General features: G+C 56.5%; 1 protein-coding gene across 1 annotated transcript; it reads right to left on the minus strand.

Moving 5' to 3' along the window:
- Positions 1 to 24382, minus strand: LOC119100629 (kielin/chordin-like protein). The gene is given in 29 exon segments (XM_037223705.1): positions 1 to 166; positions 441 to 936; positions 3680 to 3904; positions 5197 to 5346; positions 5656 to 5838; positions 6897 to 7094; positions 8171 to 8371; positions 10262 to 10480; positions 10670 to 10717; positions 10957 to 11024; positions 11312 to 11510; positions 11915 to 12169; positions 13379 to 13492; positions 14033 to 14236; positions 14639 to 14830; positions 15625 to 15738; positions 16073 to 16139; positions 16141 to 16196; positions 16796 to 16936; positions 17285 to 17428; positions 17689 to 17943; positions 18253 to 18412; positions 18904 to 19016; positions 19634 to 19912; positions 20469 to 20631; positions 21029 to 21159; positions 21568 to 21713; positions 23273 to 23404; positions 24375 to 24382. Coding segments are annotated over 29 exon segments (4827 nt in total).
- Between the last annotated feature and the right edge of the window lie 626 nt (positions 24383 to 25008).

Consider the following 25008-nt stretch of genomic DNA (forward strand, 5'->3'; position numbering starts at 1 on the left):
TCAGCCCAGCCGGGAGACGTCCATCGACAGAGGGACGGCCCCGTCGCACGCACAGTAGTGGCAGCCGTCCTTGAAGGCTCGCGGGCAGTGGGCGGGGCACACGGCCGTCGGGCAGCGGGAGCGGGCGGCCGGGCAGTCGCAGGGCGGGCACAGGTCACATTGGCAGCTGGGGCAGCCGGAGGCCGGCTCCACGGCCGCGCGGCAACCCGCCGGACACACGACCTTGGCACAGTCGGGCCGGCCGGCCGCAGCGCACGAGCACACCGGGCACCCGCGGCCGTCCAGGCTGACGTCACAGCGCGGCGGACACTGCAGCGGCTCGCAGTCGGCCGAGAGCGCCGCCAGACCGGTCGGCGCCGCCGGCGGCGGCGCGGCCGCGGCCTCCGGGCAGGGGCAGGGCGGGCACGCGGCGGCCGTCGGGCAACGGCAGCGGCCGCAGCCGTCGGCCGAGGCGGTCAGCTCGCAGGGCGGTGGGCAGGACAGCTGCGGGCAGCGGCGCGAGCTCTGCAGCACCAGGTCGGCCAGGTCCGCCGGGCCGCAGTCGCAGGATGGGCAGCCGTCTCTTCACCGTCTCCCGACATTCGGCCGGGCAGGCGACCGCCGGCGGACAGGCGGCCGGCGTCCGCCGCCGCGGGGGACAGTCGCACACGGAGCAGCCGCGACCATCCCGCTTGTACCCGCAGCCGGGCCGGCAGGTCACAGCGGGGCACGGCGGGCGCGTGGTGGCCGGCGGCGGCGGCGTCGACGGAGAGTCACACTCGCACACGATACAGCCGTGCTCGTAGTGGCTGGCGCAGCCGACGGGACAGAACTGGCGCTCGCAGGGGATGGCAGCGGCCTGACTGTCCGCTTGGCAGTCGCACTGCACGCAGCCGTACTGGTCCCGGCTGGTGAGGCACGAGCTGGGACACTCCAGCAGCTCGCAGACGTACGCCTCTGAAAACCAGGCCAGGTGTCAGCGGTGCCCGGTACTACAGGCCCGAACCATACTCCACGGAAACTCCGGCTCAGCCTGAGCTGGCGCAAACAATGGAAATGATCGGTCTCATGGCCCACAGAGTCATGCTTGCACGCTAGCTTTTTATTTTCACTCAGGCTGGACCGGAGAAAAGAATGCGGAGCTGGTCTGGACAGATTTACCGCTGGTGGCTGTGCTGCGCAGTCAGATCGAAGGGGTTTGTGCATGGCCCTCGTTTGAGTCGTCTACAGGGGTTTTCCATCCCGAACGACGTGTTGTTTGTAGGTAGCACACATTGTGCAAGCGGGATACGACAACGACAGCCGAATCAAAGCTACCGCGGGATGGATATAGCTGGTGGTAGAATTTCATTTGACTGATAATTTTCCTTCAAAATAATTTTTCATCGGATTCAAGGAAACACAATGCTACATTGACGTCATACGTGACCACTTTAGATGGAGGTAAGTCTTGAGCACAGGTATATTTTTAGTCCACAAACTGCTATCTTCCCAGCAGGAAAAACCACATATAACTTAGATTTCGCCTTCGAAAGACCACACACATGTCCCCTCAACTCCCATTTTACTTGCACACGCTCCACAGTGACACTTCGCGTTGTGATCCCGTCTGTTTCAAGGCAATCCAACAAAACTCCGCAACCAGGAAGTCATTCACGACGTCTAGCGTACAGCGCTAACAACTGTCACCAGGCTGCTCCGGCATCAATGGAAAATATCGACCTTGCACTGCCCGTCGGCCTTGCATTGCCCAGTTCCCCTTGGCGACCAGTGCGTGTTCCGTCAACGGCACGCAGCATGACTCCAGATGGGGGGCCGAGCGGCGCCGTTTGCGGCCGCCGCGGCGCCGCCAGCCACCGGTCAGACTGGTGTCACGAGATAACATCGCGGCCGCACGCGTCCAGCACGAACGCGAAACGCGGGCGTCATAGCGCTCGATGGCTGGTAGCAGAACGCGGCGCTAGACTGGTCGCCTGCTCGCTGAGGAAGTGCGTGAGGCGGGCGGGTGAGGAACGTGTGTTGATTGTGCCGTTAACATGAGGAATGGGACGCATACGAGGAATGCCCGACGAAACGAGCACACTTTTCGAAGGCGGCTTCACAAACTGCACGTAAACGTACGACATGCACATGGAAGATTGACTGCAATGTCATACACGAGCTAGATCTGTGAAAGTTAACACGGAGTTCGAGAATGTATCGCAATTACGACAGCAAGCATTGGGCGAATTGACAAAATGCATCTGAAAAAGCCAAAGTGATCTCGGAGCAGTGGTTGAACTATGAAATCAAAAGTTGAACTGCGAAGCATATCACAAGGCAAACCGACCCTACCCCTTCATAGTGTTCATTGTGTTTGCTGTCCGAGAGGTGGGCAGAGCGGCAATCGATGCGTCGGTGAGCCTGTCCTGTCTCCTGGCCCCGATTTATAACTACACCATGAATTTTTGATTATTGTTCTTCCATCAATATCCAACGATATGATGCCACTCTATCTTGAGAGATGAAGCCGGTTTGTTATTTTTGCGGGTTTCTGTTAACCGTGCTTCCAATTTTGGCACCATGAGAACTTGCGGAAGCACGTGACCAGAGTATGAACATTTTTTGGGTGAACGCGGACTTAACTTTCGTTCGGCCACTAGATGCTGTAGCCATCTTTGCAATCACGAGGTAACAGGAACACCGATAAGACCGGTTTGGTAAAACTGATTCCTTTATCCTTTACAAAAAAAATTATAACGGGCCCCAACGATCAACGATCAATACACCCGGATCGCACGAACATATCTATTTACCGTTTAATCATCGCACGAAGTCCATTTAAATGCGTGGCATCCCCAGGGACATCAATCAGGTACTTGTACGCGGCAAACCATACGTAATTGTACCCATAGAAAGCATCACACGGCTGGCAAAGCGGACAAAACAGCGAGATGGTCATATAACGGTCTTGTTAAAAAGTCCAAGCCCCCAATGCTGACAACTGCCAGTTTTCAGAGATGCACAACTGACCAGACTAAAAGCGTTTTTTTTTATTTAACCAAAAGTGGCCCAAGCTTGTAGAGTCACTCAACAGCAGCGAACGTCTCACGCAAATAATCGGTGTGTAGTAGTAACCGGGGGTGGGTGGGGAGGAAGACAGAGCGGCAGAGAGGCAGGAAGGGCGTGAATTCAGGCGTTCGCACAGTTTGTTTCCATGGCAACGGTTTGCCTCAGTCGTGCATGCTGATGTGGCGCGTATATGCGTCACTTCTCGCCTCGCAGCGCGCCGCGGCGAGGATGTCCTCTCGGCCGCCCAGTTTGAGCTGGCTGGGTGGCCGGCTTCTGCGCATGCGTCGCCGGCCCGGGTGAGCATTTTCAGCCGCTGCGGATTTCCGACGGTAGGGCAATTCGATCGAATCGATTGGGCTATTTTACCATTGATGTGCGGTGTGATATCATGCAGCGTTGCTCAAGTTGAATTGTTATCGGTAGGATGTGCCGAGTTAATACAAGTCTAATTTCGGCACAGTCAATCTAAATGCTTATCACAATGTGCATCGCTTAAATAACGATTCTAGTGACGTCCATGGACTACGGTGAGTTGGCCCACGCAGTGCCTTTTGCGCCTGTAAAACACCTTAAGTCAGCACGCGAGTTAATTCCGCAGCCCGAGCTGTCACCATCCAGTTTGATTATCAGCTCAGAGCACGTAGCTCACCTTCAGGGTCTTGCTGCGGCTCGGGATGAAGGCATTCGATCTCGGGACAGCACTCTCCCGACCGGTAAATTGTACTGCAGCCTGGCCTGACTGACGACAGATGGCAGAGCTCCAGGGAACACTCGGGACCCAGGTTTGGCAGCTCCGGGGCGGCAGCGTCACAAACCAGCTCCGGACAACACGCCCCTGGGTCCCGCAGGCGGTATTCGCACAGCTCTTCTAGACCTGGTAAAAAACAGCACCAAATGACATCAGGTAAGCGAAGTCGTCGTCGTCGGGTGCGACGGAGTGTCCACCGACTGCAGTCCAATCGCAGCAGGCCACTTGAAACGGTGCGCGTCCACCCCGGTCTCCTCACGCGCGGCTTCGCGCTCAATCCCGGCGACGCGCCGTCTTACCGAGTCACCACGAGGGCGTCAGCCTGGCTGGCTTCACGACAGGCCTGATGACACTCCCCGCCGGAGAGGTCGCGCAAGCGCACACGCCCCCACGCAGCGATCTCGTCCCGGGTACGGCCCAGCCGTGGGGACAGTTAAGCATGGTTGCGGCGCTTCCCACCTTCTACATCATTCATCACGGAGAGGGGTAATTCGAACACGGCCGACCATTCATTGGCCCTGAAATGATCAAGCAGTGTCGGGAGCTCTAGTCTAACCAAACCAAAGCATTGGCACTAGAGGAGTGGCTCCGACAGGTCGGTTTGGGCGGGCCACGTGACCGCGAACCGCGGCCAGCCACCTGGCGAACGGGTCAGACGTTTGGCATCGCCACGGGCTGCACGAGGCCCGCGCTCGGGCTGTGCTGCGCGGGCTTCAGGGACAGTGACGTGAATACAGCGCGGCTTACCGCGGGCCTGTCCGCATCGGGCGGGGCTTAGAATGCGGTGCGGGTGTGCTGAACTGCCCCTAGGTCTCACGGGTTCACAGCGTGACCGTGTGCACGGTACGGGACCATCGCGTCGCCTTCGATTTTTGCTCGCTGCACGGGTTCTTTGGAAAGCCAAGGCCATGGGACCACTGCTCTTGGCTGGAGTCTGTGTTTGCAACGGAGTGATTTACACATGTCAGGTCTTTTCGCGGAAAAGAAAACGATAGAGTCTGGAGGTTACACAACAGCGTAATGCACCTGCGATGACGCTCAGCCTCTGTGCGATCCTCGGTGGCTTCATTTATAGCGCCGTGATTGAATTTAGACGACGTCTGTTTGTAGGATAGTCTGCCACGCGGCTTGAACATGACTATGACTTTTTGACTTATATTATGACTGCCTGAATACGCACGCGTGCACGCATGCATATGCTCGTCCTGGAATGTTTATCATTTCATTTCATTAACGCCATAACGTGCCTGCTCATGTTGCATCGTGCACGCGGTCATAATCTCAAACAGTCAACAACACACCTTCAGAAAACTTCACCGTTCCTCTTTTACAACTTTCGCAATCGAAACAGTAATCTGGATATGATTCACTGAGGGGCGTTTTAGCGGGCCACGGCGCTGGCATGGCTAGATGCTCACCCGGTACTATCTGAGGACAGTGCAGCTTGCGGCAGGTCAGCTTGGGCGGCGTCAAACACTCGCAGATGGTGCACTTGTCCTGCACGTCGATCCAGGTGCCGCGGGGAACGTTCTGGGTGCCGAAGGCGCATGTGCTTTTCGCTCCGGCGTCTGAAGTGTGCGACCTTGGGTCATGGAGTGGCTGGTCGGCGCGCGCCAGAGTATCACGGGCGTGAGGTACACGGCCATCGGGGTTTGGATGCTTCAAAGGTCGCTGCAAGTATCGTACAGGTAACGTATGCGGGCGAGAAACGAGAGTTCTTGAGTGGTTATATAAATACAAGTCACTGCGCAAATAGCTATAAAGGCTCAACTGCCAATCCATAAGCATGATTCAATGTGCTTCTTCTTTGGGATATGATGAATCCACCAGCAACATTATTCCACTGCGGACACTGCGACGGGTGTAGGTGGACTTACCAGGCAGATATTGCACCAAGACGCCGCACTCCTGCGAGCACTCCTCATACGAAGCGAAGTTGTTTCCATTACCCATACAGCCACGGAACGGGTGACAGCGAGCCGTCTCAGAGCTGAAGAAATAGCGCTGCTGGAAGAAGCGGCAGGGGCCCGGATCGGGCCGCGAGAGGCAAGTGGACGCCACTGAAAACGGGGACGGTGACGCCTCAGGTGAAGCAAGGATACTCGACCTCGAATGCCTCATGACCTACACCGAGACTGATTTTTGGAAGGCGAGGCATGGCGCTTCTACTGCTGATGTCTACTGCAGGGACATCAGATATCCTTGATAGTTTCGAGTGGCGCCACTACACAGCCAGCCAGTCATAATGCCAACTTCAGGCATCGTGATCCTCAAAACTATTGGGTTGGCGCAGATAACACTGTTCTATTCGGACGCATTCATTTTCGAATATTTTTCAAAATACATCTACGTCTGCATCTCTTACAGAACTGACCCCAAGCCCGCTACACGTCACTGTCACACTATTAAACCCTTCGTTTGAGGCATGCGATATTGCGGTCACATTCTATTTGTCTCGAAACTCTCAAATTAGAAGAATACTAAAAGACAGACGTTTATCAAGTGATCATCTCACCGGCACAAGACATGGGCCATGGTTCTGGGACTGATGACGACGCCTCAACGATTATGTACGGGTTGTATAACACACGTAGAGCCGTCAAATTAGAACCGGCATTCCATAACAGTGGTAATGCAGCTATCATATTTGGCCTGCCATAAAGTGTTCGTGCCTCGTCGCCGTGTTTCGGAAAGTTCACAGGCAAGTGACATTTCGAACTGAGTTGACCGAATTGCCTCGGCACTGGTTCGTCATTTTATGTGGTATTATCACGGTAGCCTCGAACGTACTCCGACCAGCGCATCTGACCAGCATGGCAGCGACGACTTCGATGCGAAAATAGCCTATGGTCATTAATTCGACACACGCAGCTGTAATAGTTAAATGTGAGGGTTAGTTGCTTACTGATGATATATCAGATACGTAAAATTAACGTGAGTGGCAAAAAACGACACCCAAGTCCAATTTCCCATAAGAAATAATGTTAGAGAAGACAGAAATTTTGCAAATAACGTAGGTCTTGAAAAAGGCAATCGACTGGTTCACATTATAACAGTACACTCACTCTCTTTGAACAAACGTGTGCCATCCGGGTCTATTTAACAGAGGCCCTCGCACCTTTCTGAAGGCGGCGCTTGGTTTCCATCGAGCCTGGCTGACATTTGTTGTAGCACTCCTCTTCTGTGAGGAAATTGTTCGCGTTGCCGTCGCAGCCTCCGAAAGTGAAGCTCTCACAGACCCCCGACTCGGCGTGGAAGAAGTATCTCAACAGAACGGAGTCACAGCTCCCAGAAGTAGGCGGCAGGAGGCAGAAGTCTGGAGCGGACAGGCGCGGAACCCGTTACTTAGCTCACCAAGCGCTAGGACGTGTGGCATCTGTAAGATCTGGTCAGCAGGCACAAAGAATCAAAGGCGAAATCATTGTTCGGACTATCGTCCTCGTCTAGTGTGCCAGTATATACACAACGTTTCGGTCATTTCACGCTCCAGCCGCCGTCAGAGTCCTAGGAATGGCTGGATTATGTCTTGTTTTCGGCCATGTTCTCGTCACAACCTGCATTGTCTCACTGGCATACCTAAGATTCAAAACAGAATTCTCACTTGCGAGTCCCGTAATCTACCAACTGAGCCAACCGGGAAGGGCTTTCTTTGTCAGTTTGGCTCACCACCAACTGAGCTACTGAGCTGACAGGGAAGAGCCTTCCCTGCTGGCTCCGTTGGTAAAGCACTGGACTCACAAAATGAAGACCTTGGCTCCAATCCCAGCCATACTGAAGACAGAACTCGGCCCGTGACGTGTATGGGGCTGAAAGTCAAACAACACCTGGGGGCTAAACAGCACCTGACAACGGCCCGAGAGTCAAATGGCCGATACGTTGCATGCGTATCAACACACCAGACGGGAACGTTAGCCCAAACAACAAGACCATCCACAATACGAATACCTTGTCTCAATCCTTCCGCAAAACTAGTCACAAAGTGCTTGGAGCGTTCGACATCCGCGGACGATGCACAAGCTTGGAGATCTGCACCATGTGACCCATGAATGACTTGTGTAAGTTTCAACGAATAGAAGCACTTAAAAATTGTCAAGAAAGCTTATGCGCATTTCGACCCTCACATGGTTTTCGAAAAGCCCATTTCAGTGTACAACATATGACGAAAGGTGACAAAACTCGAAACTGCCGTACGAACTAAGCTTCCTCAAGAACCTTAACTGATTATTTCCCGTGTTGATAATCTAACACAGACAACTCCCGTTGCAATTAGTGGTTAAGTCGTTCCAAATTACCAACTTGGTTGACACAGGTTGGGTTCGAACAGTACTAGCTCATGACGCCTGCTCGCTACCTACAGTGCGATTTTTAAAAGGCATTACAGTCGTGGGTCACCTTGACTGTCCGTTGGGACGCAGGTGTTCTTGCATTGCTCCAGACTGACGAAGTTGTTGGCGTTGCCGCCGCAGCCGCCGTACTCGAAGCTGGTGCAGGCGCCGCTGGTGGAGTCATAGCTGAACCGTATCAGGCGCTCCGAACAGCTGCCCGCGCTGGTCGGCAGGAGACAGGCGCCACCGCTCACCGACGCCAGTGACACTGCGCCGCACAAGATAGACGTCATAGGCACTGCACCGCACAAGATCGGGCCAGTGATACTGCGCCGCACAAGATAGATGTCATAGGCACTGCACCGCACAAGATCGGGCCAGTGATACTGCGCCGCACAAGATAGATGTCATAGGCACTGCACCGCACAAGATCGGGCCAGTGATACTGCGCCGCACAAGATAGACGTCATAGGCACTGCACCGCACAAGATCGGGCCAGTGATACTGCGCCGCACAAGATAGATGTCATAGGCACTGCACCGCACAAGATCGGGCCAGTGATACTGCGCCGCACAAGATAGACGTCATAGGCACTGCACCGCACAAGATCGGGCCAGTGATACTGCGCCGCACAAGATAGATGTCATAGGCACTGCACCGCACAAGATCAGGCCAGTGATACTGCGCCGCACAAGATAGATGTCATAGGCACTGCACCGCACAAGATCGGGCCAGTGATACTGCGCCGCACAAAATTGACGTCAGAGACACTGCGCCACACAAGATAGACGTCAGATACACTGCGCCACACAACGCCGCACAAGATAGACGTCAGATACACTGCGCCACACAACGCCGCACAAGATAGACGTCAGAGACATTACACCACACAAGATCAAGTCAGGGACACTGCGCCGCACAAGATAGACGCCAGAGACACTGCATCCGACAACGCAGAGGTCAGGGACGCTGCACCGCACAGTATCAGGTCAGGGACACTGCGTCACACAATATAGATGTCGTAGGCACTGCGCCACACAAGATCGATGTCAGAGACTGCGCCGCACAAGATAGACGTCAGAAACAATGCGCCGCACAAAATAGACGTCCGAGACACTGCACCGCACAGCACAGAGATCAGGGACACCGCACCGCACAAGATGGGCGTCAAAGGCACTGCGCCGCACAAAACAGACGTCAGGGGCACTGCGCCACACAACACAGAGGTCAGGGGCGCTGCACCGCACAAGACAGGGTCAGGGACACTGCGTCACACAAAATAGACATCAGAGACACTGCGCCACACAAGATAGATGTCAGGGACACTGTGCCACAAAACACAGAGGTCAGGGACACTGTGCCACACAGGACAGACATCAGGGACACTGTGCCACAAAACACAGGGGCCAGGGACACTGCACTTCACGAAACAGAGGTCAGAGCTTCTGGGACGTAAAGCAAAGCGGTACGGGACACTGGGCCGCCGAATAAAAGGGTGAGGGACACAGGGCCGCAGAACAGGGTCAGGGTTGCAGGTCCACACAAAATAGAGGCCAGAGAGAATTATCTTGGGAACACTGAGGCCGGGGACATTAGATCGTGGAACAAAGAGGGTAGAGGTCAACAAAGACAGTGATCAGGGGAACCGATATCCAGTAATACACCACTAAAAGGATATGAACAAGCCGAAGGGCAGGCCGGGACACTTGGGTCGCACAATCCATAGATCTGGGACAACGAGTCTCAAAACACAACAGTAAAAAATTCAAGACAGCCCAGCACAAAGATCAAGGACATTGGGCTGTAGAGCACAGAGTGCACAGGAACGGAACCGCAGGTATCAGGGGTCAGAAACATTGGCCAGTACAACACAAATCTGTAGGATCTGATGCGCAGAACACAGCGCACAAACCCTTTGCAGAACACGTTGGTGAAGTGCACTGGATTCGAAACAGTTGGTCGGCGGAGCATAATGGTCAGAGTGCAGCTCAGCGGACAGACCATGTAGACTGTGCGACCATATAGTGATCACGTACACACAGGAGCAACTAAGCAGAAAATAATGCGTCACACAGCCTTCAGACAGGCACGGCTGAGAGAAGTCACCAGGACCAGCCTTCTGACGGCGAAAGGTGTCCAAATTGCCGCGACCACTGACCCAGATTGCCGCCCAAGGAGGCTGCACCAGACTTCCGCCTGTCGCAAGCCGCATTGCAGTCCGCCAGAGATTTGAAATTGTTCTCATTCGCTTCGCAGCCGCTGAAGACGAACGGCACACAGCGCTGCTGCTCCGTGTCAAAGAAGAAACGCTCCAGAGTCCTCGAACAGGGCCCTCTGTTCTTCGGAAGCAAACAAGACGGCTCCACCTGGCTGATCTCTGGAACGGTGAGAGATTCCATCTTATTAACACGCAAACGCTTCGTAAATGTAGGTTAACTACTCATCTTTGTCCGTTTAAACACGGTAATGGAAGCTGCTCGAAACCATTCCTTCCGCTGCTTTACCAATCCTTTTCCTTGAGCGTCCGACGTTTCTGGCAGCTAACTAGTTTCTCTCACGGGCTCACCTAGCAGCTCTGAAGTTTCCGAGAGGGCCCTGTACGCCACATCTTCGGCTGAAACAGGGCGCATCCGTGTTACAGCTACGGACGCTGAAATACCGGCGCGCGCGTCAGCTCTCAGCCACATATGCAAACAAACACGCCAAGGCAGAAAAATCAGGATCTGCGCCAATACAACGCACGTCAAGAAATTTGCTCCGTAGGACAAGGCGGCTTTTTCCAGGTAACGGTCAACAGGCAGTACACCGCTGTAGGACTGGATGCGTCCTTTGCATCCTCCTCCGGGTACGCACGGCATTTCCAGTCGACGGGGCAGCAGACGTCTGTCATGTAGACTGGCACACACTCGCTGTTCGCCCGGCTGCAACGGAGGGTCACCCTCTCAGCATTGCACTCGCCCTGGCGACCTCCACATCTTCACAACACGCAACAATGCCCCCGCAGCAACAGTGCAGCGGACCGTGCAAGGCTCAGCAAAGAGGCCATTTAACATCGCTGACACCTCCAGCAAGGACGGTCGATCGAGAAGCGGGTTAGCCATTGCTAGTACTACGACCAGCTCTGCTGGGTCCAAATGTAATTTACCGGTGCTGCCCCCACCTTATGCAGTGGCACCCACTGGGTTCAGGCGTGATTATTAGTACTGACCGAGAGTTCTGGTCGAGACAGTCGTTGAACCGGCAGCCGGGGCCGCCAGGGCCCTCGTACTCGGTGGTGCAGACACACGTGACGCACGGGTCGTCACGAGTCGGCATCAGCTCGCCCTCCACGTACGTGAGGCCGTCAGCCTGGCACGTGTGCCCCTGGCTGGACAGGCTGATGTCCGTCGAGCGGCGCCTGCGGGAGCCTGCGGACGGGCGCAGGCGTTGGCTAAGTCGGTCAGGCTGCGCAACAGAGCAGCCTCCACCAGCCTGATGGGAAGTCCTCTCTGTCTCGCGGGGATTTTCCTGGAAACTCCGCAGCAACGCGACATCCGACGTCAAGTACACACAATGCACTACACGTTTCACACAGCCAAAGCTGGCAGGAGCGTCTGGTGACCACACAGCACCGTACACCAGACATGCCCTCCGCGACAGCCCCCCCCCCCTTCCGCGCTCGCGGCCGGGCCCCACTGACCGCACTGGACGCTGACGGGGCAGCAGCGGTCGGGCCCCACTGACCGCACTGGACGCTGACGGGGCAGCAGCGGCCGGGCCCCACTGACCACACTGGACGCTGACGGGGCAGCAGCGGCCGGGCCCCACTGACCGCACTGAACGTCGACGGGGCAGCAGCGGTCGGGCAGGTACAGCGGCAGGCAGCCGGCCGAGATCTGGTTCCAGACAGCGGCCGGACAGTCGAACTCGGCGCAGTCGATTTGCGGCCCCGAGCCCGGGTTGCTGGCGCACACGCAGTCACGCTTGCACGGGTCCAGCCGGCTGGCGGCCGGCACCCGCTCACCGGCGGCGTACCGCTTTCCGCGGTACGTGCAGGCGTCGTCGCTGCCCGCGTCCCGCACGTCGGCTGCGGCACGGCGGACAGAGTCAGGGTGTGGTCAGCTTGGGCGGCGGATGGCGTCAGGGTGTGGTCAGCTTGGACGGCGGACGGCGTCAGGGTGTGGTCAGCTTGGGCGGCGGACGGCGTCAGGGTGTGGTCAGCTTGACGGCGGACGACGTCAGGGTGTGGTCAGCTTGGACGGCGGACAGCGTCAGGGTGTGGTCAGCTTGGACGGCGGACGGCGTCAGGGTGTGGTCAACGTGGACGGCGGACAGAGTCAGGGTGTGGTCAGCTTGGACGGCGGACAGAGTCAGGGTGTGGTCAGCTTGGACGGCGGACGGCGTCAGGGTGTGGTCAGCTTGGACGGCGGACAGCGTCAGGGTGTGGTCAGCTTGGACGGCGGACAGCGTCAGGGTGTGGGTCAACTTGGACGGCGACAGAGTCAGGGGTGTGGTCAGCTTGGACGGGAGGACAGAGTCAGGGTGTGGTCAGCTTGACGGCGGACAGAGTCAGGGTGTGGTCAGCTTGGACGGCGGACGGCGTCAGGGTGTGGTCAGCTTGGACGCGGACGGCGTCAGGGTGTGGTCGCTTGGACGGCGGACAGAGTCAGGGTGTGGTCAGCTTGGACGGCGGACGGCGTCAGGGTGTGGTCAGCTTGGACGGCGGACAGAGTCAGGGTGTGGTCAGCTTGGACGGCGGACGGCGTCAGGGTGTGGTCAGCTTGGACGGCGGACGGCGTCAGGGTGTGGTCAGTTTGGACGGCGGGCGGCGTCAGGACGGATCCGCCCCTCTGGGTTCGGTAACGGCAAGTTGGCTGGGTTGACAGGGTCGGAAACACTTCTGAGATTTCGGCGCCTGCTGGCACGTTAATGATGTGAGTTTGACGTACGGCCTGAAGCTCCGGCTTCCTCCGCACAGAAGTGTCCGAAAGTTCAAGGTGGTATTTCAAGGTGCGTAAGGAGTCATTTTACCTCCTTCACAGTCATGTATATATATATATATATATATATATATATATATATATATATATATATATATATAATCACCGTTGGTCATATACATCCACGAACACGACTACTTGGTTGCTTGCCCGGTGCATAAAGTTGCCCCTCACTGTGTCTTAGCATATCTACGGTATGCTTGCTGGACAAGTGCATACATACTTTGACGTACGTCATAGCAGTATTTTCAGTATACTCACGACAGTCAAACCGCGTGGGACAGCAGTATACTCACGACAGTCAAACCGCGTGGGACAGCAGGCCTGGTTTTCATACACAGGCTCACAGCCCTTATCCAGGTTATTTTTGTACAGGGACCACGGACACCTTCTCCTGTCGCATTGGTTGTCTGAAAACAAACACATTCGCATCAAATGCGCGCCATTTTTGCCTTTGCTCGAAATAACACGCACACCTGGAATCTTGACGACACCTACGTCCGAAACGCTGCCCGATTTGATGGCGAGGATTTAGACGTCGTCTCCATTATCGAGTTCCCGGCCAAGTATTCGAGTGCCGACTTTCACCTGGTGCTAGCGATACCAGCATGCCGCAATAAAGTGACATGTGATATAATTTGGATCACAATCACATCAAGCATTGCTAACACCGCGCTCTCCCTCAAGCCATCAGTCGCGCTTGCTTGCTGAGCGCGTAAGTGCGCACTCAGCTCTCTCCCAGTCTATTCGACCAGTCCTTTAAAATGAAAATTAGGTAGGTCCGTAACGCATTTGCGAACGCGAACTGCCGGCTGCGGCTGAACGCAGCAAACTTGACGCTGCGACTCACGAGATTATCAGCGCCACACGATCGTGTGGTCAATCCGACGGAAACCCGCGCCCGCCAGGAGGCCACCAGTCTTCGAGTCGACGCGCAGCGCGAATCTCACCATCACTGGTGTAGGTGCCTCCGCACGCCTGGATGCATTTCGTGAGGCTGCGGAAGTTGTTCTCGTTGCCGCCGCAGCCGGAAAAGCCGAACTGACGGCACTTGTCGGCGGCCGTGTCGAAGTAATAGCGCGGCATAACATCGAAGCAGGGGCCCGATTTCACGGGCAGCCGGCAGGCGGCAGCCCGGCTGCTCTGCGCGCCACCTAGGGGGAAAACCACAAACGTCGGCCTGCGCGCCGGGCCGGCTGTCGCGCTGGTTGTTCGCGAGAATTTGCCATGCTCACGGAACTGTGTGTGGCCATGGAATCGGTGTGAATCTAGAATTCAGTACAACCACACCGGTGACACGAATGCAATGTACACCTCACCCACCTGGGGTGGCACTCATCCATCTGCTCTACTTCCTGGACGCCATTAACTTCGTGAGTGCCAACGTGAGGTAACCAAAAACAAAACAAAAAACACCAACCGCCAGCTGCGTCCGGATAGCTGCAAAACGCCAACACCAAGGGGCAAGTCGAGAAAGCAACAGCTTATTTAAAAATCAACGAGGCAAACGCGCCGCGCACGTGCATTGCTCGCCCCGTCGACCGCGCGCCACTGACCTGCGGCGCAACGCTTTCTACACTGTTTGCGTGTGCGGAAGAGATTGCGCGTGCCGCCACAGCCGCCGTAGATGTAGCGTCGGCACTTGCCGGCGGCTGCGTCGTACGTCCAGCGGCGAATGAAGCCATTGCACGGATCGCTGTCCGGCTCAATCGGCGGCAACTCGCATACCGCCAGTTCCTTGGCGCCGCCTGCGGCGGGAATGGCGTGCGTTTAACACCAACACCGTGTCCATTGTGCGTGTGCGTGCGTGCGTACGTGTGTGCGTGCGTGCGTGCGTGCGTGCGTGCGTGCGTGCGTGCGTGCGTGCGTGCGTGCGTGCGTGCGTGCGTGCGTGCGTGCGTGCGTGCGTGCTTGCGTGTGGATGTCACAGGGGCATTTGTCACAATAGCCTTTGGTAAGCAGATGTACGAATCTTGAAACGATGAGCATCAGATGTCTGTTACGTAGGCCAAGAGCCTTAAGTTGTGACTTAGTACAGTAAGCGACGCAAGAGGAACACGACACCGAGTGAAACTTCTTGGAAGAGAGGGTTACGCGTGCAGCAAGCCTCAGTTGTGAACAACTCGTCGCAAACGAGATAGGCGTGGAGTGCTGTTGTACTGGTATACAAAAGAGTTACTTTACAGTGCTATAGCACAAGGCCAACAGCCCCAATGAACTCTGAGCCCAGTCGTTGCTGAGCCCCGTGACAGCAGTCAGTGCGGATGCCCATTGAAAGGCCTTCCATAACTTTGTAATAGAAATGCCCCGGGCTAATTTCATCGTCCAGGCGTCCAGCCAGATGAGCTCTCACTGCCAGTCGGGTCAGATGGGACAGTCCCCTATCTCGCACCTAGTATCGCTGGGTTACGAGTCCAACATACTTCCCCTATATCAGGAAGACGACAATGATATTTCGAAACCTCAAACAAAGGGGCCGGCCGGAGTCGCCCACACCAGTGCCGTGTTGTCCCGTGCCTTGCGACCGCCGCGTCGACCCTACCTTTGTTGCTGGGCTTGCCAGGTCCGCACTGCTTCAACGTGCAGACCGCCCGCCCGCCAATGCAACGGCATCGGTTGCAGTCCTTTCTCCACACCGAGTCCTCTCTGCATTCACCTTAAAGGAAGGGCCGGAGATGTTATCACCGCGCATGCATTGAACTGTGTGTATGCACTTGGGTTTCCCACTTGCGCACTCCGAGAGCTAGTTCCTTCTCGCTAGTATTTTGTAAAGTAAACGCGCAACATAATCTTCGTTCCCAAGAAGTAGGAGACATGTTCTGAAGAATTCGTCAAGACACCATGCATACACGCTACGGCCGATCTCTGCGTCCATGACATCTGAGCTTTGCAAACATCGCATCCGTCCCCAGCGCCAGTGCAATGAGTCAGTGACACAGATATGTTCACTAAGTGAACCAGTGCTGGAGCAGGAGGAGCAGAAGTCTCACCGGTAACCTCGTCGATGAAGCTGATCTTGGATGGACACAGCATCTTGGTGCATAGGGGCCGACCTCCTGACGCAGTCACAGGTGTTACAGTCCTTCTTCCACACGCTGCCCTCGAGACAGGTGGCTGAAATCAGCACGAGCATGCGTCCAAACGTTTGGAATAGATGACGTTCTGGATAATATATCGGTCGGGTGTTTAGCGCTTGATGAGCCCCATCAATGTTCGGTTCCTCCTGCAATGCTCATATTCAAATATCACAGTGGACAAGGCGATGCACTAACAAAACTGACCCCACTTTGTCAATATGAGCGATAATTTGAGGACGATTTCACACGCACACAAATCGGCGAGTCTGCCCCGTCGGCGCACGGGTCGCGCTCACACTACAGTGTCACACGATAGCAAATATGTCTGCATGGCTGGCACTCGGTTCACGCTTGCAGCTCCCCCCCCCCCCCCCCCCTCCTTGCATCCGTCAGACTCGCCCTGTTACGCCATAAGTCACGTGACGTGACGCGGCCCCCCGGTCTACAGCTGATCATGGCCTAGGACGGCCCAGACCCATGCGGCATGCCGAAGCACGGCCGTGTGATGCTGGCCGACCGCCGGTCCGGGAACGCAAACACGCAGGGCACTGAGCCACGTACTGAAACCGATGGCACAGAATACAGCCAGTAAGACACGAGCCCATACCATGATACCGGGCCTGCTCCAGCTCTCACCACGCTCGTTGGCCTGCGGGACCGGGGCGTCAGACTGGGGTTGCTCCTTGGCGCACAGCTTCTTCGTGCAGGCCGGCTCTCCGTTGATGCACGCGCAGGTGTTGCAGTCCTCTTCCCAGGCAATGCCCTCCAGGCACGTATCTGCGGCAGACAAGGCAGGCCGTGAACGGCGGAAATGCATTGGGCACGCTGGAAAGGCGCCTGAGCTCGGTATCGAAAAAATGCTAGCATGCACGGTGCACAAACGAGGTATATCGCACCACGCAACTCAGACCGACGGCGATAAGCCATCCCTACACCACCATCGCCGGCTGAGCGACTGAGGGCTCCGCACATAAGGTGCGGAGTGCGCGTCAAAAATCACGTGCCATCGTCGTTCAGCTGGCCGACGCAGAAGAAGAGGCCTATCCGCCATTTGACCCTTCCGCATTGGTCCCTTGGTCAGCGTGAGCGACGGCCCGAGGCGCAGCAGAACAGCGCGTGACTGACCCGGCTTCATGCACAAGGCGCCGCAGCCGTTGGAACAGCACTTCTCGTCGTCCGGGCACATGTCGTCTCCGTTGCAGCCGTTGAAGCAGAATCCTAGCGTTCCCGGAGGCACGTACGGACACTCCCCCGGCTTTTTGTTACCACCTGCGGGCAGGGCCAGGGTCAGGATGTCGGCGGAGTTAGCCAGGACACGGGGGGGGGGGGGGGAGTCATGAAAGTAATGACAAAAATATCGTCTGACATATCCTTTTGGACCATTGGGCGACTTACAATCAAACACACACATACAACTTTATGAAAAGCTGAGCAGCGCGTGGGATAAAGAAAGACGTTGAAGGCCTCCGGGCATTTCGCTTAAGGCTCCAAAACGCACACGTGCCTGCAGGGCCGTCTCCCGACCTCACCTCCCCGTTCGAAGCCGACGCACGCCTTCTTGGTGCAGGAGACGCGGCCGCCCTGGCAGCGGCACGTGTTGCAGTCATCCTTCCACTGTTCGCCGTCGTTGTCGCAGGTGTCACCGTCGGGCACGACGAAGCGCACGGGCACGCCGGGGCGGCCGCCCTCCGGACACGGCCGGCGCGTGCAGCGCGGCTCGCCGCCGATGCACTTGCAGCGGTTGGTGCACTCGTCGATCCACTCTTCGTCCTCCGTGCAGGGCCCTGCGGCGAGCAGAGGAGCCAATAACGAGGTCCGTCGGGCAGGAATCAGAGGGAGACCTTCGACGGGTGTGGCGATGCTCGTGAATGGGGTAGTATGCCGATTGAGTATGCTCAAGGAACGGGTCATATTTCTGGCGCCACCTGCTCGCATACAGACATAGGATTGGCGAGTTGCTACTATGACTTTTTTGAAACCCTCAGTCCAGTTCACTACCACTTGAGTTACATATACCTCCTCTTTCACCGAGCAGCACCGAGGCCCAGATTGGTGACGAGCACCAGGAAGTTCAAGGGGAAGCGGCTGCTGACCTTCGTCACGGATGGGTAGGTCCATCGGGGTGCAGATCTGTTCGGTGCACTGGACTCGGCCCTCGGTGCACGTGCACCGAGTGCAGTCTTCCTTCCACGTGCGGCCCTCTGCGTCGCACGCGTCCCCTGCCTTCGGAATATCCTCCACCCGTTCACCGGCCTGCGCGGCACATAACTTGTCATACCGCACGCTGCACGTCACCCGCGAACATCGGACACCTCTCACCGGCATTTCACCAAAACTGCGCCACTCAGGCAACACCCTCCACTATTACAGCATTTTTAGGAAAGATTACACGCTTTTAATGCCCAAATGGGCTCAGTTACTGGCATCACTTGGCTGTCAGGCTGCCGAGCTGGAGTAACGCGGAGCCAGCTGGAGCTAACAACTGGAGCTAACAGCTGGAGCTAACAACTGGAGCTAACAACTGGGGCTAACAGCTGGAGCTAACAGCTGGAGCTAACAGTTGGAGTTAACAACTGGAGCTAATAACTGGGGCTAACAGCTGGAGCTAACAGCTAGAGCTAACAGCTGGAGCTAACAGCTGGCAGGAGCCAACCTTAAGCAACAGCTCCGGTCGGCGAAAGCTGTGCCTTTGCAGGGCAGGTGGGGCATGCCGCACCACGAGCACACGGCAGGAGTTGGCTGACCTTCTTTCCTGGCGGGCACGCCTTGAGGGAGCAGGCGGCCTGGCCGGACGAAGTGCAGCGGCACGTGTTCTCGCACTGATCAGTCCACTTGGAGCCGGGCAGGCAACGAATCCCTGTCACACGCAACAAAGGGCACTGAATTCAAAGCTGAGAACCACGTGCAGTACCTCATCGCACGTAGCACGAGCGGGTTGTGTGACGGCAAATATCGCTTTCAGTCACGAGGAAGCAGTGACACTTTCATGGTCGATGTAAGGTTTATTTGAGAAAAACCGTACCTCAAACCAACATGATAGATCACTTCTACAGTCCCAATAGTATTGCGTCAATTTGGCATGATTACACGGACAGTCCCACAGCACTGATGACTGTGGCCCGGGAATCCACGCAGAACTCACGAACGCTGACAATGAAGTTAACAGGAATATAAGAACCATGGAGTTCGAAGCTAGACTTGAATCTCACTAGCCTGGAGGTCTAAATCCGGTCCAGACCTCCCTGATCTATACGGTCAAACCTGTCCCTGACCTCAATAACCTGAAGGTAAAAACTATACCTGTCTCTCCTCCCTTCCTGACCCTTCCTAACGCCAAGGTTTAGACCTGGCCGCGACCATGCCTCGCCTGACAATCCAAACCTGACTCTGCCCTCACTGGCCTTGACATGAGACCTAGCTGGATGCGACTCTGCTAATACAGACGTTCAAAACTGAACGCTGACCTCCACTGACCTGGAGGTCCGAACCTGGCTGAAACGCCTGTCTCCTGGCAGATGTCCTCAGTACAGTTGACGCGACCTTCGGTGCAGCTGCACGTGTTGCAGTCTTGCCGCCAGGTGGCGCCCTCTTCCGTGCACGTGTCGTTGACGGCCGACACGAACTTGGTGGGCACGCCGTACTGGCGGCCGTACGGGCACGCCTTGAGCGTGCAGTAGGAGACGCCGTTGGGGCTGCAGCTGCAGATGTTGTCGCACTCGTCCAGCCAGCTGGAGCCGGGGCGGCACTGCTGTACTGTGGATGACACAGGCGTCAGCGATAGGTCCGGTCACGTGCAGAGCCGCGCAGGCTGGCTCACCGCGGGGCTCTGGCGAGCAGGGACCGCGCAGGGACCGCGCAGAGCTGCGCAGGGACCGCGCAGGGCTGCGCAGGCTGGCCCACCGCAGTGGTCAGGCGCGCACGGACCGCGCAGGGACCGTGCAGAGCATCGCTGTGATGCGCTCTGCGGCTGCCGAGCAGAGCACGGGTCTCACGTGCACACGCGCTATGGTGACTCCAGAACTGCTGGTATTTCGCCATTGGAGTGTTCAGAGCAAAGATAACGTGCACAATTCCGCCAAGACATAGAACAATCGACCAAAAGTTTAACCAGCATCTGTGTGCGGGAGAGAGCGGCCTCGTCTAAATAGCTTCACCTAATGTCATCATCTCTCTGGGACTCCCGGCCCCATCACCCTGGGGCTGACCCGCCATCGCCGCACCGCAGCTGCACAGTTTGTGCCGCCCACGCCCTCGAACCCCACGCTCCACACTGGGCCGTGGAGAGCGAGAAGAGTGACGCCGCGCTCACCTGGCACGCCGTCGCGCTCTTGCTGGCGCTGCCGGCAGGCGCCGCGCGTGCAGGCCGTGACGCCGTCCACGCACTGGCAGGCGTTGCAGTCGTCGTGCCAGGTGCCGCTGCCGTCCTCGCACGGCTCGCCCAGCCGCGGCAGCACCTTCAGCGGCCGGCCCGCCTGGCGACGGCGGCGGTCAGTGGCCCGCCTGTGTGGGCTGCCACCGCGACGGACGCGGCGACCACGGGATCCCGTGTGTGGGTCAGTGAACCGGATACGGGGTCAGACACCTCCTCGTCCGCCCTGAGCATGGTATCACTGCATGCCGTTTTCAGTGAGAGGATATGTCCGCCATCAGCCCAGGGGTGAATTGAAACTCGAGCCGCCCTTGATTCTGGACTCTTTCGGACCCAGAGAAGCTCCACCAGCGCACCAGCAGGTAACAACTGGGGACGGCGCTGTAGGCAGGCTCTTTGCAGATGGCCTTGTTTTTACCAGTCAGCTTAATTTCACATTATCATAATGGTTCGAACGGGCCAGGAGGCTCTTCACACTGGTGATTTGTCGGGTGACTGACCTGTTTTCCGGGGGCGCAGACCTTCAGCGTGCACATGACGAGCCCGCCGTTGGAGCAGCGGCAGTTGTTGTCGCACTCGTCTGTCCACTCCTTGTCCTCCTCGCACTGCTTGTCAGAATCTGGCTCTGATCCTGTGCAGCATCGAACTAACGTAAACACGTCTGCAGCAACATTTAAGCAATTAGGCGACTATATGGTGACATCAAGCATACACAGCGATATTGGGGCAAATTCTCAGCCGCACCCACGACGATGAAAACGAATCCTGCATCGACACGGAACATCGACACGAAACATCGACACGAAACATTGACGACCGAATGTATCCCCACACAACGAACTAGCAACACGTAGCTTTTGGGAGCGATGTTTCAACAGCGACAAAAATGGCAATTTGTACCAAAACCCAACAGCCATCAGGCAGAGTTTAAGATGCATCGGGGGAGCCCCCCCCCGCCCCCCCCCCCCCAAGCTGATGTTCCTCGACCCGCCCCTGCGACAGCAGCCCAGCCGGTAGCACGCCGCCCGCTGCCCCTCACCGGCGAGCAGAGGCGCGCGCAGCAGTTGCTGCCTGCAGGGGCGTGAGCTGCAGACCACTAGGCCGTCCAGGCAGCGGCACATGTTGCAGTCGTGCCTCCACGAGCTGCCCTCGTCCGTGCACGCGTCGCCGTCCGCGTAGATGTACCTGTTGCCCGAGGGCGGTGCGCCAGAGCAGTGTCAGACGCCAGGTCAGGCTGATCGCGAGACAGGGAAGGCTGGGGGCTCGTCTCGTCTAGTGAGAGCTGGCTCTGCTTTTGTCGCCCAAACAAGGTTCAGCAGTAGGTATTTATAATTGATAAGGGATGCATTCGAACATGAGCGGGTGGTATATGTGAAAACAGCGCAGTTATGCCCACAGGCCTCTGGAAGCAGACTTTATGCAAAGGACAGCTTGTGTTTGGAGCTTCAGCAAAAGCGCATGCTCGCTTTTCGTGTAGAAAAACAAGATCGCACAGTAACCGTCATTTTGATCGTGTTTGTTGCGTTGTTCAATCACTAATATTGTGTTTATGCAGAATGCTGTGTTTAATGCAGAATACGCTGGTTCCTTTTACAATTCATCACTAGCACATTAACAGCGCAAACGAACTGCTCACATACCCTCCCACAAAACTACGAGACCACTAAAAACCTGTTAATAGCACCCATTTTGCATGGGTCGCTCGTAGGTTCCTGTTCGTGTGCGCTGATAAGCAAGCCGAGGCGAAACTTTCACTTATCACGTCCTGACCCAGACGAGTTCACTGTTCAGTACAGACCTCCCAAAACAGTCTGCTATGTGCCTTCTGGTATAAAGCAGATTTAGCGTGCCATAAGCAGTGAGGCCGAGAGACTCGGGTTTATAAACAGAAACAAGAGCTCGCTGAGAGGCATGGGACCATGGTGTTTAATTGCCTGCTTTATGGAGCTCCCAGGTCCCCCCCGTGTTGGTACATCTCACAAACACGACGCGGGAGGCGTCGCAGTAAAGTCAGCTCGCGAGAACAACGGAATCACAGACGGCGTGTGCTTCACACTGAGTGCGAAAAAGTCGCTTCTCATGTAAACTGTTTTGGAGTCCGTTCAAATTCCCGCACTGTAAGAGTAAACACCTCCCTCCCGCTCACCATCCAAGCCACCGATCGCGTTCGGAACGCCAAGGCTGTTTGACGCAACTCGTGCAAAGAACCACGGAGTATATGTGAATCATATGCCTCAGTGATTCAGAATCCTGCTTGATAAACTGAGTGAGGATCTGTTTCGAAGCCAAACGTAGTGATTTTTAGAAGGCAGCTGGAGAGACCTGGTGGCTGGACTTAAGCCCTGGCCAGTAGGGTGCGAAATTTGCCAGCCCCAAATACATTTTTAGATTCCTTCGACTGCCGGCCAGATCGTGTCTGGGCGCTCCGAGCGCACCTCGCGAGAGACATGAACCTGTACCCGAGTGCCAGAAAGGTACCTGAAGGTCATTAGTGTCTGAACGCCCGTTGCGAAGCAACGCTTCTCGTGAGAACTGTGACCTGGTCAGCGGTCGTCAGTCACTGCCATTGGCCGGTAACCGGCGGTCAGGTCAGGCTGCCACTGGACCTTATGGAAAACAGGGACTGACCGGCAGCCGAGTCCCACAACTGAGCCCATAGCCGGTCTGGTGCCCGGCAGCCGGCCCCCTGTGGACACATTCACCATCCGGTCCCGACGGTCGTCCCATCCCCGGTCCGCACGCACCTGACGGGTACCATGGGCCGCTTGCCGGGAGGGCACGACATCAGCGTGCAGGCCGAGTGGCCGCTGTCCGGACAGAAGCAGGTGTTGTCGCACTTCGTCGATCCCACCGCTGGCCGGGCGTGCACGTCAGGGCTGGGGACACGCGGCGCCGGGTCACCCAGGAGACGTGCGGACGCGGCGGCGGCCTGAGCCGCTGGAACGGCACGAGGCGGGCTGCAGGGACAGTCTGTGCGGAGGCCGGCTCAGGGACGGTGCTGACGCATGGAAGATGAGCTCAAAGACAGTAGTTTCCAGTTTGCTGGGAATTCATCCAATACACGTATCTGTGTAAATAACGGCATGTATTTCCAGCCGAGGGAGCTCGTCCAATGGCGCCAATTAAACCGACTAACTATCACCAACTGCGCTCATCCTTGCATGCCGGCTCAAAGAGGGCTTCGAATGGTCCGGGCTCTGGTCTGAGTCCTACCAATCGTCACACACAGGGCTTCGAATGGTCCGGGCTCGGGCCTGAGTCCTACCAATCGTCACACACAGGGCTTCGAATGGTCCGGGCTCTGGTCTGAGTCCTGCCAATCGTCACACACAGGGCTTCGAATGGTCCGGGCTCTGGCCTCAGTCCTGCCAATCGTCACACACAGGGCTTTCGAATGTCCGGGCTCTGGCCTCAGTCCTGCCAATCGTCACACACAGGGCTTCGAATGGTCCGGGCTCTGGCCTCAGTCCTGCCAATCGTCACACACAGGGCTTCGAATGGTCCGGGCTCTGGCCTCAGTCCTACCAATCGTCACACACAGGGCTTCGAATGGTCCGGGCTCTGGCCTCAGTCCTGCCAATCGTCACACACAGGGCTTCGAATGGTCCGGGCTCTGGCCTCAGTCCTACAATCGTCACACACAGGGCTTCGAATGGTCCCGGGCTCTGGTCTGAGTCCTACCAATCGTCACACACAGGGCTTCGAATGGTCCGGGCTCTGGCCTCAGTCCTACCAATCGTCACACACAGGGCTTCGAATGGTCCGGGCTCTGGTCTGAGTCCTACCAATCGTCACACACCAATCGTCACTGAGTCCTATCAATTGCAGCACGCTACACTGTCGTACCATATCATTGTGTTATAAGCTCCAATATCTACAGGACTCCATGGATCCAAGGCTTGATGTCACGTGATATTATCACGACAAGCAGACATGTGCAACTGTCGCGGACACTTGTGCCAGTCATTCAAAACATGGCCAATGGCAGATATGGCACTTCACTTCCGCGTCGCGACGAACATCTACCAGGCAGTGATAGCATGCCAGTGACGCACAACATGTCTGAGACGATGGCATGCCAGTGACGCACAACATGGCTGAGGCAGTGGCATGCCAGTGATACACAGCACATGGCTGAAGCAATGACATGCCAGTGGCGCACAACATGGCTAAGACAATGCCATGCCAGTGACGCACAACATGGCTGAGGCAATGACATGCCAGTGACGCACAACACGGCTAAGACAATCCCATGCCAGTGACACACAGCATGTCTAAGGCAATGGCATGCCAGTGACACACAACATGGCTGAAGCAATGTGATGCCAGTGGCGCACAACGTGGCTAAGGCGATGGCATGCCAGTTACACACAGCATGTCTAAGGCAATGGCATGCCAGTGACACACAACATGGCTGAAGCAATGTGATGCAAGTGGCGCACAACGTGGCTAAGGCAATGGCATGCCAGTGGCACACAGC

The sequence above is a fragment of the Pollicipes pollicipes genome, unplaced genomic scaffold (genome assembly GCF_011947565.3).
Source record: "Pollicipes pollicipes isolate AB1234 unplaced genomic scaffold, Ppol_2.1 Scaffold_4881;HRSCAF=5763_pilon_pilon_pilon, whole genome shotgun sequence".
Classification (NCBI taxonomy): domain Eukaryota; kingdom Metazoa; phylum Arthropoda; class Thecostraca; order Pollicipedomorpha; family Pollicipedidae; genus Pollicipes; species Pollicipes pollicipes.